Source organism: Pteropus alecto, unplaced genomic scaffold (assembly GCF_000325575.1).
Source record: "Pteropus alecto unplaced genomic scaffold, ASM32557v1 scaffold53, whole genome shotgun sequence".
Lineage (NCBI taxonomy): Eukaryota > Metazoa > Chordata > Mammalia > Chiroptera > Pteropodidae > Pteropus > Pteropus alecto.
Window position 1 is genome coordinate 1,152,637 of NW_006434366.1, and position 17,093 is coordinate 1,169,729.

General features: G+C 39.6%; 1 protein-coding gene and 1 pseudogene across 4 annotated transcripts in view; one reads left to right on the plus strand and one right to left on the minus strand.

Annotated features, from left to right (window-relative positions):
• RBM6 (RNA binding motif protein 6) overlaps positions 1-17,093 on the plus strand; it is a 91,942-nt gene that overhangs the window by 44,801 nt on the left and 30,048 nt on the right. For 2 of the 4 annotated variants that reach the window (XM_006909116.3, XM_006909117.3), the window contains one exon: positions 923-996. The exons of the other annotated variants lie outside the window; for them this stretch is intronic. In XM_006909116.3, the coding sequence (XP_006909178.1) occupies positions 923-996 (74 nt within the window). The remainder of the gene's footprint in view (positions 1-922; positions 997-17,093) is intronic. 4 annotated transcript variants of the gene reach the window in all.
• LOC112477592 lies at positions 10,422-10,540 on the minus strand (annotated as a pseudogene).

Here is a 17,093-nt window from a genome sequence, read left to right on the forward strand (position 1 = left end):
ATTTTTGTAGTCAGATGATGGCATATCATGGAAATTGTAGAGTAGGTTAGGGTTAGAGTTCAGCATTCTGTAAATCCCATGACTTCCCAGTCTCATGGGTCACAAGAGCCACAGATGACACTCGCTCAGGAGGAGAAAGGTGAAGGATGTGTTATAACTAATGATACGTACGATCCTTGAACATGTATTGATTGCTAACAACTGCTAACAACTGCTGTCTTTCCCCCAGCCTACCCCACCGCCAGTCTTTGCATAAGCACAAATTTGGACCCAGCTCTTTATGCTTTACACCTTCTTCCTTTCATAAAGACTTTAGCTGGTTTATGACTTGAGTTGAAACAAGGAAAAAATGAGGAGACCTGCAGTGGTCTGTCCCCTGCCAACCAGAAGCCTCCTGTGGTATCCAGACAGAATAGTTCCCTCAATCTGTCAGCACTTCTATCTTTGAAGGTGGTTTCTGCTTGAAAAGTGGTGACTATTAGCATAGCTTTGGGATAATTGCTTCTCCTTCCTCTTTCGGGATACTTTTTTTTTTTTCTCAGATACTTTTCTATTCTTGTTGACTTTGTTTTTGCAGAAGATACAGCCTGTGGTTAAAATGTTTTGGGTCCCCACTTGAACTTTCTGTGGGAGTACCCAATTCTGGGGCACCCTCGCCAGATCATCAGTGCTAAAGAGTGCAGAGGATCTTCTTGGTTAATAGAAAAAGCCATTTGGAATGACTCTCAAAGTCCAGAAACATCCAGACTTTCCTTCAGTACTTTTTTCTGTTTGGGGTAGCAGCTTTGCCTAGTACAGGGGAGGGAGGGGCTAGCTGGGAGGGCTTGTGTTTAAGGGGTTCAGAAACAGGGGATTTAAGTGTGTCTTTTGTGTTTGCAAGGCACTAACACCACTCCCGTCTGTATTTAAATGCTGTCCCCAGGTTACGACTATGGCTATGTCTGCGTGGAGTTTTCACTCTTGGAAGATGCCATCGGATGCATGGAGGCCAACCAGGTTGCTTTATACTTCGGTCAAATGATGCTGGAAGGATATATTTTTATGTACGGGGAGGGAGGGTTTCAAATGATTAAACTTTGGAAAGGCACCAGAAATCTATGTTTGCAGCATCCCACATTCCAACCAAAAAGTGGTTGTGAAGAGAAACTTTAAAAGAGGCTGGGAAAGTTCTAGAAGAATTAATGGGCATAGAGTGTGTTTTAAAAACTAGAGCCCAGTTGTAGTTGGACTATATTCCAAAGACAGTAGATGGGGAAAAAATGACAGGTCTGCAGTGCTTCCCTGTGGAGTGCGACTGAGCTGGGGATCCTGATGCAAAGAACGGTCCTTCAGTGTCTGCGATCTCAGGGAACTGCCTCGCACAGGAATTCTGGGTCAGTACTTTTATCCAGACCTAGGATGAAGACCGCTGATGGCAGCTCCTGTGGCACTCAGGTCCTGCCTGCATGTGCTACTTTCGCAGCAGGGCCATTGGGGAGGAGAGTGTCGTGGATTGTTTGTGTCTGTTGCATTAATCGTTGTTCTTTGCAAACTGGAGTTTCGTGCTCAGGTTCTTGGCTGCATATAGTTAAAGCTGGTGAATCTGAATCTGTACTTACCTTATGTTTGAAACACCTAGATGTATTCAGCTTGTCACCTAGATCTCTCATCTGGGTCTTTAACTGAACCCTGCCTGGTAGTTTTGGGAAGAATTATGAAATGGATAGAATCTTTCTTGTTGTGGTGTTTCTGTGGGGAAAGTTGTGTTTTTGTGGTGCTGTCTGAGTTGCTCCATCCGTAAAGTGGGAGAAAGCAGCTTAGTGATAATGTTTGATTTTTATGTACCCACTGCCTGTTTTTTATTGTTAAGATTATTGGGGTGACATTGGTTAATATCCACTGCCTATTCTTAACAGCGTGAATGCAGTGCGCCCAGAATCTTAAAAGAAGGCTCTGCCGGAGGAGAGTAGTATCGCATGTGAACTCTTGCTCTCGTATGGCCTAATGCCCTTTCATCAGCTTCGATCCATCCTGCTTGCTCGCTACACTTAACCTTTTCCCTTTGGCCCTGAATGGAGATGACATGTTCTGAACCCTTTAGGAGCGAGCACCAATGAAAAGAAACTTGACATATCCATTCCTATTTTTAGTAGCATAAATACTGCTAGGTCCGCAGAGAACCATATCCCCTTGACAGGGATCTGGTTGACTGATTTGTTCCATATCCATCCTCGAGTCAGTCATTTAACAGACACTAATTATGTATCAGAAACTGTGCTACCTTCTAGTATTTGGAGAGAAGAATGAAGGTCCCAATCTGTATGCTTATGGTTAATTCCATTCTGACAATCTGTCCTAATTTGAGAACACTCATTTAATTCATAAGCATCTTGTTCCTATCAGTGAATAGTCCTTAAGTCTTTTGCTGCTGTACAAAATAATAATGTGAGTGGTGGAAACATGGAGGAGCCATGGCAGATGCCATCTCTTTTGTACCGTTCTCCTAACTGTGTGTTTCTCCTAGGGGGGTGTTGCTTTTTATCAGAGCCATTTAATCTTTGATCTGAATGGGCAATGTTGTGCCTTACCTGCCTCTTCTCACCATCCCAACAAAAAAATCTTGTCTAAAGTATCTAGCCCCCTAAAGAGTAGTGTTAATTAGACTTAGGGTAGCCTTCTTTAAAAACAAGGTTTATCCTTAGGCTTTCTAATAGAGCCACATCTGGAAAAATGTCCATTTACATAGCAGTATCGAGGGGGTGCAGCCTATAGACTTTTCTCCCCCACATGCCCCACCCATTCTATGAACACTCTTTAGAGCCCCCAGATCCCTGATGAATGACCCTTGCCCAGTGAATGGGACACCAGAACAAAGCAGGAGCAGGGCCAGAATTCTTCTACGTGTGAAGCAGAATGTTTTGACAGGTAGCCATCCTCATGCATAGGGTACCATATGGCGCTCTGTGCAGGAGTACAAAATAAGGGACAGCCTCTGTCTTCTAGGACCTTATAATCTCAGACTAAGAAAGGTGACAAAGATTATGTGGTACTCATGGATCCCATAGGGTGTACTCTCAGATAAATTCCAAATTTTTGTCTTACGTCATTTTTAATAGTCACTGCAGTTATTCCTTAATAAGACATCACCATATCCTTATTCAGGCGACCCCATTTCTTAGATTTTTATACTTCCCTAGTCATGGGACAGAGGGCCTGCTGCCAGCACTGCCACACAACAGAATCATGATCCAGTCAGCCCTCTTTTAATAACCTTTACCACAACACAGAATGTGTGCAAATCATTTTAATAGAAAAAAAATTTTAGAACAACTTCCCTTTCTCCAGGGAAGTTTTTGTGTGTAGCATAGAAGAGAGGAGTGTGGGGTTTGCAGTTAGATGTTACTTCCTAGCTGGGTTGTTCCTGGCGAGGTTCTCAACCGTCCTCAGCCTCAGTTCCCTCTGTTATAGGTACCTCATCGGGCTCTGGTGTGGAGTAGATGAGATCATCCATTCATAAGCGCCTGCTGTGTGCCTAGCATTTTTCTGGATGCTGGAGATGCTGCAGTAAACAAGACAGATTGTATAACCTCTGTTTTCGTGGTAGAAGACAGAGCATAAACGAGTAGACAGATTTAAAATAATATATGATAGTGCTAAGTGCCATAAAGATAATGAACAGGGTATTGAGAGAATGCATGGTAGGGGCAGTTTTAGACGCAGGTGGTCAGGGAAGCTTCTTGAGAAGTGACATTACATTTGAATAGTGACTCCGAGTGAATAATACATATACAATACTGCAGTAGCATCTGGTACCTAGTAAGCATTTGAAATTAGACAGTCATCTCCTCCTCCTCCTTCATGTCAAGTCATATCCAATCAATTCTAGCAAAGTAAATATATTTTCACATTTGGATGTTCTTTAAGGAAATGGATGTGGATCAAGCTTCCAAGAACACAGTAGTTCAAGATCTTCTGAGAGACATAAGAATGTGAGGGAGGAAGTCATTACTCCTTAGAGTATGTAAAGCAGGCGTTTATGGAACATGAATGTCTCTGTCTATTCATCCATTCTCCTTCCCTCCGTTTTACTTATAGACCATATTGGTACAAATTCTGAGTCACCATCTGCTAGGCACCTCTGAGTAGAGTCTATGTATGCTCCTGAGGAGGTGTTTATGAAATACTTTGAGTTTTTAATAACTCTTTGCTGTCCTGACTCTTGATGTGAAATTTTTTTCATTTATCATTGACAATACTTATAGGTCTAGGGAAAAGGAATAAAGGAGCCTTCGGCCAGCTTGCTTTGTCACATATTGTGGGGTATATGTGCGTTAATGATAGAGTATATGGCTAAAAAGGATCTGGTTCAGGATGGTGACCAAGGCCCCTCCAGCCCTTCCCAGTACCTTCATGGAAGCACCAGACTGTAGGATGCTCTGCAGCAGTACCGAGCATTGGTCAGGGGACTCATCAGGGCATCAGGCAGCCAGCAGCTGTCTGTCTGGGGAGGTCATTTCTGACAGAGGTCTCTCGGCTCAGACCTTCACCATCTCTATCTAGAAGTGGGAAGCCAGCAAACACTGTGAGGCAGAGCCTTTTATTCTCCTCCCTACTGGGAAAGGTATTTCTAGCAGTGATACATACCCTCTGTTTTTTTTTTGTTGTTGTCCAACTCTCTGGAGATTGAGGGTGAATATTCATTCTCCTTCTGCTAAGTGTGCCATTGTCCTGGGACTTGGGGAGGCGAGTAAGTAGCGAGTGTTAGAGTAGCAATTCCTTTCAATGGTTGCCCACTTACACTAGCTCTCTCAGACTGTTGTCATTTGGTCTGCAGGAATTAGCATTTTATTTTCCCAAATTTGCAGGTGTGATTTTTTTTTTTCTCCTATTCATATATGGCCAGTCATTAAAATTCCCTTACAAAAGCTAGCTCTGGGAGAAGAATTCATTTCTCTGGAATTTTTACTCAGATTTCTTAGCATCAGTGGCCTTCTTTAGCCAAAGATGACTTGGCTATATGACAGAATTATCTTAACTTTATAAAGTGCAAGGAGACAGATGCCGTTAGCACCTGACATGAATATTCCTTGAGACCCTGGCCTTTTCCGGTGTGGGCAGGTAAAGGCTGTAGAATACATGAAGTTTTATGAAATAATGTCTTTGTGTGTGTGTGTCAGCAAAGTTAAGAGATTTTGGGTTTTTGAAGATAACTAGGATGGCCAGGTTGTTTCTGAAGGTATATAAAGAAAGCCACATCTTAAATGGGATGTGTCCTTGTGATTAAAATGATATCAATAGGGAAAGCTGCTGCTTCGGGACACAGGAAGACTGTTGTGAGACTGTGATGGAGAAATGGGTGAAGGCCCAGTTTGTTGAAATCTTACTCAATTTGGTATCAACACTGCAGGAAACACTTCAGTCGCTCAAGTTGCGTGCATTCGAAGTTAAAACAACAAAATATTTATAAATTCCTGCAAAGTTGTGTTGCCTTAAACCCTCACCCCAAAACTACTTCACTGAAGAGAGTGTGGACTCCTGACCAGAGCTCAGCTTTATAACTTGTGGCTTGAGTCACGCTATTTTTCCTGGAAACTTTAATCTCAGTACCTTCTCCTGATTGCCCGCAGTAGAGGTATTGGTAGGAAAATGCATTCTAAAATGGATGAATCACCAATTATTGAAGATTCTTGCACTCTAGAGAGTTTCGGATATTCAAGGGAATTTAAAATGATTTTAAGGATTGGTGATTTGATTATGTAGTTCGGTCACCCATCCAGTGATCGAGTCTTAACTGGGCACGGGTAGTATGTCCTAAGGTAAACACTGTCCTAAGGTAGACTCTAGAGGCAGACTACCTGCGGTTGCACCCCAGACGGCAGATAGCCTAACGTCGCTGTGTCTCAGTGTTCTCTCATACTTGTAGAGATTAAATGAGCTACGCCTGTACAGTGATTACAGCTCCTGGCATGCAGTGACCACTGAGCATGTATTTGTAATTGCAACAGCTTTTCGTCTGACTGGAACCAGGAAGTCTTAAGTTAACAGTAACTACAGTCTTGGCTTCATAGAGTATGTGGCTGAAAAGGACGTGGTGGCAGAGCTCAGGAGGATTATTTTTGCATCAGCAATACTTCCGATTCAGCCTGTTGACTGGACTGATTATAAAGGGGCTGCTTCCAGGTCTTTCTATGAGTTTCTTGGCCTTCAAATCTTAAATTCTCTCAAGAGAAAGAGCGGGAGATATGCCTGGGGCATGGAATACGGGCAGACCACACTGGAAATCTGGTCTGTGGCTTTAAAACCCTAAGCTCTGATAACCAGCCGCTGACCTTGCCATTTCTCAGACTTTTCTCCAGTAATTATAAGAGGTGCTCTGAACTGGATTCAGTTTAATTTTCTTGAACTTGAACGATAAACAGTTATCATTTGGCAGTTTTAAGGGGAACTTCCAATGGGTGTCTCCTATGATGAAGTTTATAGTTATTTTGGTCTTACCTGTATCATGGTTCATATCTGTGGACTGAAGTAATTTAATTCTTAATTTCTTTTAAATTGGAAATGTGCCTATGTAGTTTAACCTTGTGCTTTGATATCATATCTCTTTCAGCTTGTATTTTTAGTTAATGCTTGACTTTTAATAAAAATGGGATTATGTGAAGTGCTAATTTTTAGTCTTGTGGCCTTTTGGAACTTGATTATAGACAGTTCCTGGAAAAGCAGGCAGAATATGTGTAATTCTAGTTCACTAGCTCAGGGGTTACACAGATGCACAGTTCAGTGTGTGATCTCGGTTTTAACTTTGGTTTATGACTTTGTGTACTTCCAGACAGTATAGGGTGAGAAGCACAGACAAGTTTAGGGTTCCAGCTTCATCACTTCCTAGAGTACGTAATGTATGTGAAGTGCTTGGCACAGTGGCTAGCATGTGGTTCATGCTCAATAGCAAAGGGCGATTCTATGACACTGAACTCTGCTTAGTAGTCCTCCTTTTCCTTGGCTGTTTAACTGCCTCTTGTAACTCAGATGCCTGAAAAGTGGTAGTGCTGCTTTGAGGGGCAGCTAGATCCTTGGCAGCCAGTTTGCTTGGTGTTGTTGCCCAGTGCCTCTTCCATGAGACTGAGGTATCTTGGACTGAAAGCGAAAGAGGCTGGGTAGCCTGTCCTGACAGCGTCTGAGGGACACATGCTCAGACATCCAGGCATGTGAGAGCAGAGGACCATGGCCACAGCACTTCTGTGATAGAGAGCCTTCTTGTTTCTCATAGTTCTTTTATCACAGAATTTTCTTAGTCTACAGGTGGCATTGAATGTTGTTAGGTGTCCTCTCCATCTCAATTGCTGAACTTGGAGGTTATAAGGTCTCATTCTCCACAGGGCCAAGTGTTCAGGTGTTGTCATTACACCCTCTAGCTCATTTATATATGAGCTAGATATATTACATGTAGTGTATGTTTAATATGTACATGTTTCTTGTTAAGAGTATTGATGGTGATGGTATGACTTTGGTAATCATGGATAAGCTTATGTATCTGAATTAATCATTATTTTAAATCTCACATGGTGAGAGTAGTAATGCTAATATTGTATATTACCAGAATCAGTAGTCAAGTGAAATTTGTGTTTAATCTGTATAAATGCTATTTCGAAAGGAAAATGTGTAGGAGAAAAAGAAAATAGATTATTGGTTAACAAGCACTTAAGAAGGGGGTGGGGTGAGCAAGAGGGAAAGTGAGCGACTGCTAATGGGTAAAAGATAGGGTCTCTTTTTGTTCTAGAATTAGATAATGGTTATGGTTGACCAACTCTGTGAATATATTAAAACCCACTGGATTGTATACAGTGTTATAAAGGTGAATTTTATGTATATGAACTGTATTTCAAAATTTTTTTAAGTCTTTAAACTTAGCATGGAAACTAAGTTCAGGCTCCCAGCCTGATGTGAATGCATGAGTCCACGTCTAAAAAAGAAATCTAGAATCATTTACCAAAAGGAAGAAAGGATGCGAAGGGTGGGGAGGGGTGGGGAGGGGAGGGAGAGAGAGAGAGAAAAAGAAAGAAAAAAGGTCAGTCAGTTTGTCTGGAAGCTAGAGATTTAAAACTTCAATCTCAAAATGTATGAAGAATTTCTCTGCTAAGTAGGTATCTGTAGCATTTAAGCTAAAAATCTGAAAGATTATGGCTGAAATTGGAAACAAGCCACATTTGAAGTGGCCCCATGGTTTGTGCACAGCAGTTGCTCAACGCAGCGAGGTAGGCTTTCTGCTTGAGTATCGACACGGTTACGAAGGAAAGGAAAGGAAGTAGATTTAAAATTAAAATGCCATTTAGGAAATCCTTGGGCTATTTTTTAGAGGCAGTATTCCTTCCTGGTTTCCTGGAATTGTTGACCAAAGCTCAAAGCTTGGGGCAGGGTTGGGGAGACTTGAGTCACTGCCAAGTAGGTGCCTTCCCAGTGTATCGTTCTCAAGGGTTCTTGCCAGCAGCACTGACGATGTTGCTGTAGTCTTTGACCTCTTGTACAAGGGTTGTTTTTGTTTGTTTAGGAAAAAATTGTAATTTTCATATCATAAAATTCATCCATTTTAAGTGTACAACTCAAAAATGTTTAGTAAATTAACCAGGTTATGCAGCCATCATTATAATTCAGTTTTAGAACATCTTCATCACTCTAGGAAGATCCTCGTTCAGGGGATATATGTATAAGTATACACACACACATATTTTAAATGATTTCAATCTTAAAAGTCATACAAATAGTACAGAGAATTCTCGTGTGCTTCGTAAGCAGATTCCCCAAATGTTAACTTTTACCACATTCGAATGCAGATTTTTGAATAGCAATGATCCTTTCTCTTGAAAAGAGGCTTCATTAACTTGTCCTCCCACCACACCCTCCTTTGGTGGTTGGGGTTGCTCTTCTGGTGGGGTGAGTGGCTGCTTTGGAAGGTGATTAGGGCTTAAGTTATCAAATCAATGCTCTCATGAGGGTCCCCTCCTAGCCAAGGGCTTTGGTTGGGGTCGAAGGATGGGAAATAAGGCCAGAATCAAACTTCCCACTCCTGGGCACAGTGAGATTTTAGTGAGGCTTTTCAAAAAACCAACAAATGTGCTCCTTCATGAGAGAGCTGGCATCTCTGTGCTAGGCAGCATTAGACCAAGAAGCAAAGCAGCCAGGGAAAAGAGGAGTAAAGTCCACTGGCCTGATGATGATTTCTGTAAGACAGCGGTTCTTAACAGTGGGGCAGGGTAGGAAGCAAATTTGACACCCTCTTCTTTCCTCGCCAACCACTGGACATTTGGCAATGCCCAGAGACATTTTTGGTTGTTACTACTGTCATCTAGGGAATGGAGGCCAGGAATGACACCAAACATCCTACAGTAGATATGCTCATCCTACAGTGGGCCCCGCTAATGAAAAATAATCTAGCCCAAATGTCAGTAGTGCCAAGGCTGAGAAATCCTGGTATAATGCAACAAAAGATGTGGTTAGTCAAAGAGAGGAGAACGCCCAGCATGCTATGGATTGTCTCTTAATGAATCTTTCTCCTTGCCTTCCTCCAGGTCCTAAAAATTGGAGAGTTGTGGGTGGGGTTAAGAGTGTAGTGAGTGTGCAGACCCGGCTCCTGCCCACCCTCCAGACTACCAGTCACAAGCTTACCCTGTGCCCTTGGGATAGGAGCTGTGAAATGGAACCTATTTGATGTGTTGACCAGAATAAGTTTTTCAGATAACTAAAGGTGACTTTTACACTCAGCCTGGGATATAACGAAGGTATTCTGTTATCCAGTAGACATGCCTGCTGGATGTGGGGGTTGGGGTCAAATTACACGCATTTGGTAGCAGTTACTGAAAAAGCCAAACAAGTTGAGATTTCTTTAAACAGTACAATTGTACTTAACATTTCAGATAGTTTTCCAGGGAACATTTAAAATGTGGGTGCCGATTTTCATAGCCCATGATTTATAGTGTATCAAACGTTTGAAGTCTCTTTGGATCATCTTTTCATTTGGCTTTATTTTGGAAGAAGGTTTTACAGAGCCATGTAACTAGGGCCAGCTTGCTGAACTAATTATAGAGACTAAGCTCAAGGTTAAAGGTGCATATATTTTATCTTAATAGGACTTTGCTCTCAATGGGACATCCTCTAATACTAATTGTTCTGTCTGGAATCACACTGGAAATATCAGAAGCAACTCATTGTAATTTTTGTTAACATGGTGAATACTGAGCACCTCCTATGTCATAGTGAATACAGTGGACATGTCTCATGTTCTAGTGAGACAGGACTACTTACAAGTTTTTAAATTTCTAAACTTTTCATTTGGGAATAATTTCAAACTTTATTGTTATTATTATTATTTTTTTAGACGAGGCAACCTTTGGTTGACCTCACAGATTGCAAGGACCTTGTCGGTTTACAGTCTCTTATTTTTTTATTTTTTACGCCTATAGCATCTGGTCTTCCTGGGTGGTCTCCCATCTGAGTACTAACCAGGCCTGACCCTGCTTAGCTTCCGAGATCAGACGGGATTGGGCTTGTTCAGGGTAGTAGGGCTGTAGACGGAATAATTTCAGACTTTAAAAGGGATATACAATAGTAGAAAGAATACCAAATACTCTTCATTCCTATATTTCATAGTACAGTCATCAGAATCAGGAAGTTAACATAGTTACAATATTGTCTGATCTACAGAACTTTTTCTCATTTTGCCATTTGTCCCGCCAGTGTCCTTTTTCTGTTTTAGGATGCGGTCCAGGATCCCATGTTGTGTTTAGTTGTGATATCTCTTTTTTTTCTGTGATAATTCTTTAGTCTTTCTTGGTCTTTCATGACCTTGATACTTCTGAAGGGTAGTGGCAGGTGTTTTGCAGGACATCCCTCAATTTGGATTTGTCTGTTTTCTTGTAATTAAATTCAGGTTATGCATTTTTTGGCAAGAATACTACAGGAGTAATGTGTCCTTCCCTGTACATCCTCAGGTAACATGTGGTTTTGTTCCCATTACTAGTGATGTTAACTTAGACCACTTGGGTAAGATGGTGTTTGTCAGGTTTCTCCACGGTAAAGCTATTAGGTATAATTAATTTGATTAATTGTAATTAATTAACAAATCTTATGGGGATGTACTTTGAGATTATATGAATATCTTATTTCTCAGCTACCCTTCTCCCTTAATTTTAGCATCCACTGATGATTCCATGTCTAACTGTTACTACTGTGGGATTTGTCTAATGATAATTTCTGTTTCCGTCATTCTTTATACATTTGTTAGAATTGTATTATTAGGAAAAGCTGTTCTTTCTCTCTTATTTTACTTAGTGAACAGAACTAAAAGTATGTGGTATATACAAACATGGATATCTATCTCTGTGTGTATATATATATTTAAAAACTATTTCATGATAAAAACTTCAATCCCAGTTGAATGTCACAGAGTTCATTTTAGCTTTACCCCAGTCCTTATTTGTAATTCCTTTTTGCTAACGGTGAAAATTCTAGCTCTCATTATCCCACAATATACTTACTTGCTCCACCCTAAAGTATACATGAGTAGTTTCAGAATTGTCGATTCGTACCCCTATGAAGAACTACAGTACAGCATTTAGGTACAGTTCTTTTTGTCCTTAGCCCGAGAGTATATAGTCAAAATAAATTTTCCAAAGTTACTTAGATTAGTTCTTCACTACCCTGCTCATTTTCAGTATGATTGTTTTTCATTTTGCTGTAGAAAACATGGAAATAAGAGTTAATGTATCCAATCATTTCTGTACTGCTATTATTATTTTTTAATTAATGGACTTTTTTTCCTCCTTCTAAATAGACTTTGTTTTTTAGAGCAGTTTCAGGTTCACCAAAAGAAAAAAGAAAGAGCATAAAGTACAGAGAATTCCCATATACCTATTCCCAGCCGCCGCCACACTCAGAGCTTCCCTAACCACACAGTGTGGTCTATTTGTTACAGTCAGTGAACTCACATTGACACATCATTATCAACCAAAGTCCATAATTCACATGAGGGTTCACTCTTGGTGTTGTACATTCTTTGGGTTTGGAAAAATGTATAATGACATGTATGTATCATTGTAGTATCATGCAGAGTAGTTTCACTGCCCTAAACATCCTCTGTGTTCCACCTGTTCATCCTTTTCTCTCCCCAAACCTCTAGCGACCACTGATCTTTGTACTGCCTCCCGTTTTTTCCAGAATGTTATATAGTTGGAATCAGACAGTATGTAACCTTTTCAGATTGGCTTCTTTCACATAGTAATATGCATGTAAGTTTCCTTCATGTCTTTTCACAGCTTGATAGCTCTTTTTTTCTTTTTCCTTTTTTAAGTTCTGAATAATATTCAGTTGTCTGAATGTACTGCAGTTTATTCATTCACCTACTAAAGGACATCTTGACATCTTGCTTCCAAATTTTGACAATTATGAGTAAAGCTGCCATAAAATATATCCTTGTACAGATTTTTGGGTGAACATAAGTTTTCAACTTCTTGCATAAATACAAGGAGTGTGATTGCTGGATTTCATGGTAAGAGTATGTTTAGTAAGAAACTGCCAAACCACCTTCCAAAGTGGCTGTAGTAATTTGCATTCCCACTAGCAGTGAATGAGAGTTCCCATTGCTCCACATTTTTACCAGCATTTGGTGTTGTCATTGTTTGGGATTTTGGCCATTCTAATAGGTATGTAGTTGGATCTCATTGTTTTAATTTGCACTTCTCTGATGACATGTGCTGGGGAACATCTTTTCATATGCTTATTTGCCAGCCATAGAGGGTTTTTTTTCCCTTGTGGTGGTCTTTATCAAATTGAGAAGGTTCCCATCTATTCCTAGTTTGCTAAGAGTTTTTATAATGAATTGGATGTTGGATTTTGTCAAATACTTTTTCTGCATCTATCAATCATGTGACTTTTTTCTTCTTTAGCCTGTTGTGATGGATTACATTGATTTTTGAAAGTGAACCATCCTTGAATACTTATAATAAATCTTGGTTTTGGTGTACAGTTCTTTTTATATATTGTTGGATATGATTCGCTAATATTTTGTTGAGGATTTTTACATCTAGGTTCATGGGAGATATTGGTTAGTAGTTTTTTTTCTTGTAATGCCTGCTACGTAGAATGAGTTAGGAACTGTTCCCTGCCCTTCTATTCTCTAGAAGAGATTGTAGAAATTTGTTAATTGTTTGATAGGCTTAATTGATGCACCAGTCTGGGCCTGGTGTTTTCAATTTTGGGAGATTATTATTGATCTAGTTTCTTTAATAGATAAAGACCCATCCAGATTGTCTTTTTCTTGTATGAGTTTTGGCAGATTGTATTTTTTTAAGAATTGGTCTTTTTCATCTAAGTTATCAAATTTGTGGGCATAGAATTGTTCATAATATTTTTATCCTTTTAATGTCCACGAAATCAGTAGTGATGGCCCCTGTTTCATTTTTGATGTTAGTAATTTATATTTTCTTTTTTTCTTAGTTATGTTTAATGCTCCATAACATACTTTACCATGGTCTAATTAATTCTTCATTTGATATTTTGAGGTCATTTATTTTCATAAATAATTCTGTGCTGAATATCCTGGTAGATATCATACGTCATTAATTATTTCTTTAAGTTAATTCCTCTAGGTGGGCTTGCCAGATTAAGTGGTAAGTATATTTTATGACTTCACAAATGTTGTCAGATTGCCATCCAGAAATTACCCAGTTCTTTTAACGATAGTGTTTGAGAGAACCTGTCTTCCCTGTATCCCAACCAGAGATGCATGTTAGTAACAAAATACTTGTACTGGGTAGTGGTACATGGATATTTGTCATTGTAGTCCCCAGTTTTCTATGTGTTTGACATTTTTCATAATTTTTAAAACCATGTTACCAGTGCAACAAAAAGGGAATGATTTAATATTCCTGTCCTGGGTTATTAGTGAGATAGAGCAGTTTTATATTTGATTACTAGTTATTTGTATTTCTTTTATAAATTCTTGGGTTCTTGATATATATATATATTCAACTAAAAGGAGAAAAGCAAAACGTCTTACTTATTCTGTCTAGTCTTAAAGGCTGATACATATAGGGATATCTATTAGAAATGTTGAAAATAACTGTATTATCTGAATATGAAGTGAGGTTTCCCAGGAATTTATCCCTCAAAAAAAGATATAGTAAGAAGATGTTTTCAACTTAGGATAAACTTCCCCACAGTGACATTCTTCACATATTCAAAATTTGGTATATCTCTAGCAACTTTGATGACAGTTTAAATGATGTGCTCTAGAAAATTGCTGGATGGCCTAAAATGGCTCTATTGGTGATGGAAATAAGTGTGGCATGTAAAGACATAAATAAAATAAAATAGAAGTGTACAAATGGAAGGGACAATGTTTCTAAATCTTTTTTTCTTTAACTATTGCATACATGCAAAAAAGAACACAGATCATAAGCCTGCTGTTCAGTGAATTATCACTAATTGAATATATCTGCTAGCTTAGGCAGCTTGGACTGCTCTGACAAAATACCATAGACTGGGTAGCTTAAACAGTGGAAATTTCTCACAGTTCTAGAGACTGAAAGCCCAGGATCAAGGTGTTTGTTTCCCTCTGAAGGCCCTCTTCCTGGTTTGTAGAACATTGACTTCCTGCTGTATCAAGAGAAAGATCATCTCTCTCTGGTCTGTGAGGGCACTAATCTCATTCATAAAGGCTCCACCCTTATGACCTAATTACCTCCCAAAGGTCTCACCTCCAGATACCATCACACTAGGGAATAGGGCTTCAACATAAGAATCGGCTGAGGCAGGGCAACACAGACATTCGGTCCATCACACCTGTGTGATAAGCAGAATGCTGCTCCATGTGCCCAGGCCCCTCCTGCCTCTTTCGGTTGTTCTTCTTTCCACCCTTCCCAGAAGTAGTCACTGTCCTAGGTCTAATACTGTAGAGTCCTTTGACTTGCTTTTGAGTCTTATTTCTCTTGGTGAGTAGATGTGCTCATTTCTGAAAATATATGCCCATGAATGGGCCTGTTGGATTTTGTGTATTCAGTCTGTCGTGTAGTAGTTTAAATTTTCATTGATTGCTGCCTAGACACAGTCATTCAATAGCTATTGATTCCCCTACTGTAGTAGTTCTCCTTCTCTGTGGTTTCACTTTCTGCAGTTTCAGTAATGTGTGGTCTGAAAATATTAAATGAAAAATTCCATAAATAAACTATTCATAAGTTTTAAGCTGTGTGCTATTCTGAGTAGTGTGATGAAATCTTGCGCTCTCCTGCCCTGTCCTGCCTGGGATACGACCCATCCCTTCATCCAGTGTCTCCACACTGTGTGTGCCCTTGGCCGTCAGTCACTTAGGAGTCGTCTTGGTTATCAGGTCGACTGTTGTGTCATGATGCTTGTGCTCAAGGCACCCTTGTTTTACTTAATAAAGCCACATTCACGTAACTTTTACTACAGCATATTGTTATAATTGTTCTATTGTTATTTTTATCTTTTTATGTGCCTAATTTATAAATTAAACTTTATAATAAGTATGTATGTATAGAAAAAACATAACACATATATAGAGTTCGGTACTATCCATATTTTTAGGCATTCACTGGGGGTCTTGAAATGTGCCCCCACAGTTAAGGGGGACTACTATGTTTATATGTCTGCCAGTGTGTAGATATTGGGGATACAGTCATAATTAAGACTGTGTTATTTTAAATTTTAATATACAAAGCTAAACATAAGTAGACTAATTTTATTCATGTCCTTAAAAATTTATTCTTTCAAGGTCAGTCAAATTGCATTTTGGCCATCTTTTTGTTGAGAAAATGGATGTTTCCTTCTAGTTAGAGTCCTCTAATTTTCAGGTACATGTGATCATTGGGAACCAGAGCTTTGGGTAAGAATCCGGGTGGATAAGTAGGGTGTGTGAGGCAATGGTGGGCATGGTTAGAGGTGAAAAGGCCGGAGGCAGTGCTCACTGAGAGGTCATAGCGGGTGGGGGGCAGGTTAGGCAGGCCTGGGTATGGCTGAGAGGAAAGAATGAAATAACTGAATTCCTTTGTTCTGGCAGTAGTCCTCCAGCCCTGAAAGCTTTGGTTTGGTTTGGTTTTTGTTTGTTTGTTTTAATTGAGATATAATCCACATAGCATAAAATTTACACTTTCAAAGTGTACAAGTTAGTGTTTTTTCCTATATTCACAAAATTGTGCAACCACTAATTCTTGAGTATTTCCATCACCCCCCAAAAGAAACCCTATACCCTTTAGCAGTTACTCCCATGTCCCTCCACTCTCCCCAACCCTATGCTCTAAACATCCACTGATCTACTTTGTGTTGATTTGCCTGTTTGAGATGTTTCATATAAATGGGATCATGCACTTTTTGTGACTGGCTTTTACTTAGCATATTTTCATAGTTCATGCATGTTATACTATGAATCAGTACTTCATTCCTTTTTATGGTTGAATATTCGATTGTATGGATGTAACACAATTTCTTTATTCATTAATTAGTTGGTGGACATTTGGGTTTTTTCCACTTTTGGCTACTATACTATGAACATTCACATAGAAGTTTTTGTGTGAGCATATGTTTTCGGTTGTCTTAGGTATATATCTAGAAGTGAAAATGCTAAAGCTTTCAATTTTTTTTCAGGAGCTTTCTCCAAATGGATATCCTGTTAGACTCATATTGGGAATATTCACAGTTCCAGTGGCCAGTTTTCCATTCTGTTTTGGATGCTTTGGGCGTTCTCATTGCCATTTTGAATTCTCCCTTGTGCTGTGGGGGTTTATTGACCAAATGCCTCAGGGCACTTGTTGCCCTGGACATGGATCAGTCTTTGCTATTTGGGTTTTGAGCATATCTGTGATCTGCAGTTGACACTTGAACAGCTAATTTTCTTCTGTTCTTTATAGGTTCTCAGATTTAACCATTAAATGGGACATTTATTGTTTCTGCCTATGCATCTGATAATGTTCATGTTATCTAGTTCCTGGGGTATTTTAATTTAAAGGTACAGAGTAAAGGTCTTTTTCTTTCCTTTTCTCCCCTCCCTTCCCCTCCCCTTGACTTGATTCCTGTGTATCGTGAATCCAGAGCAATGAAGGATGTGTTGGGTT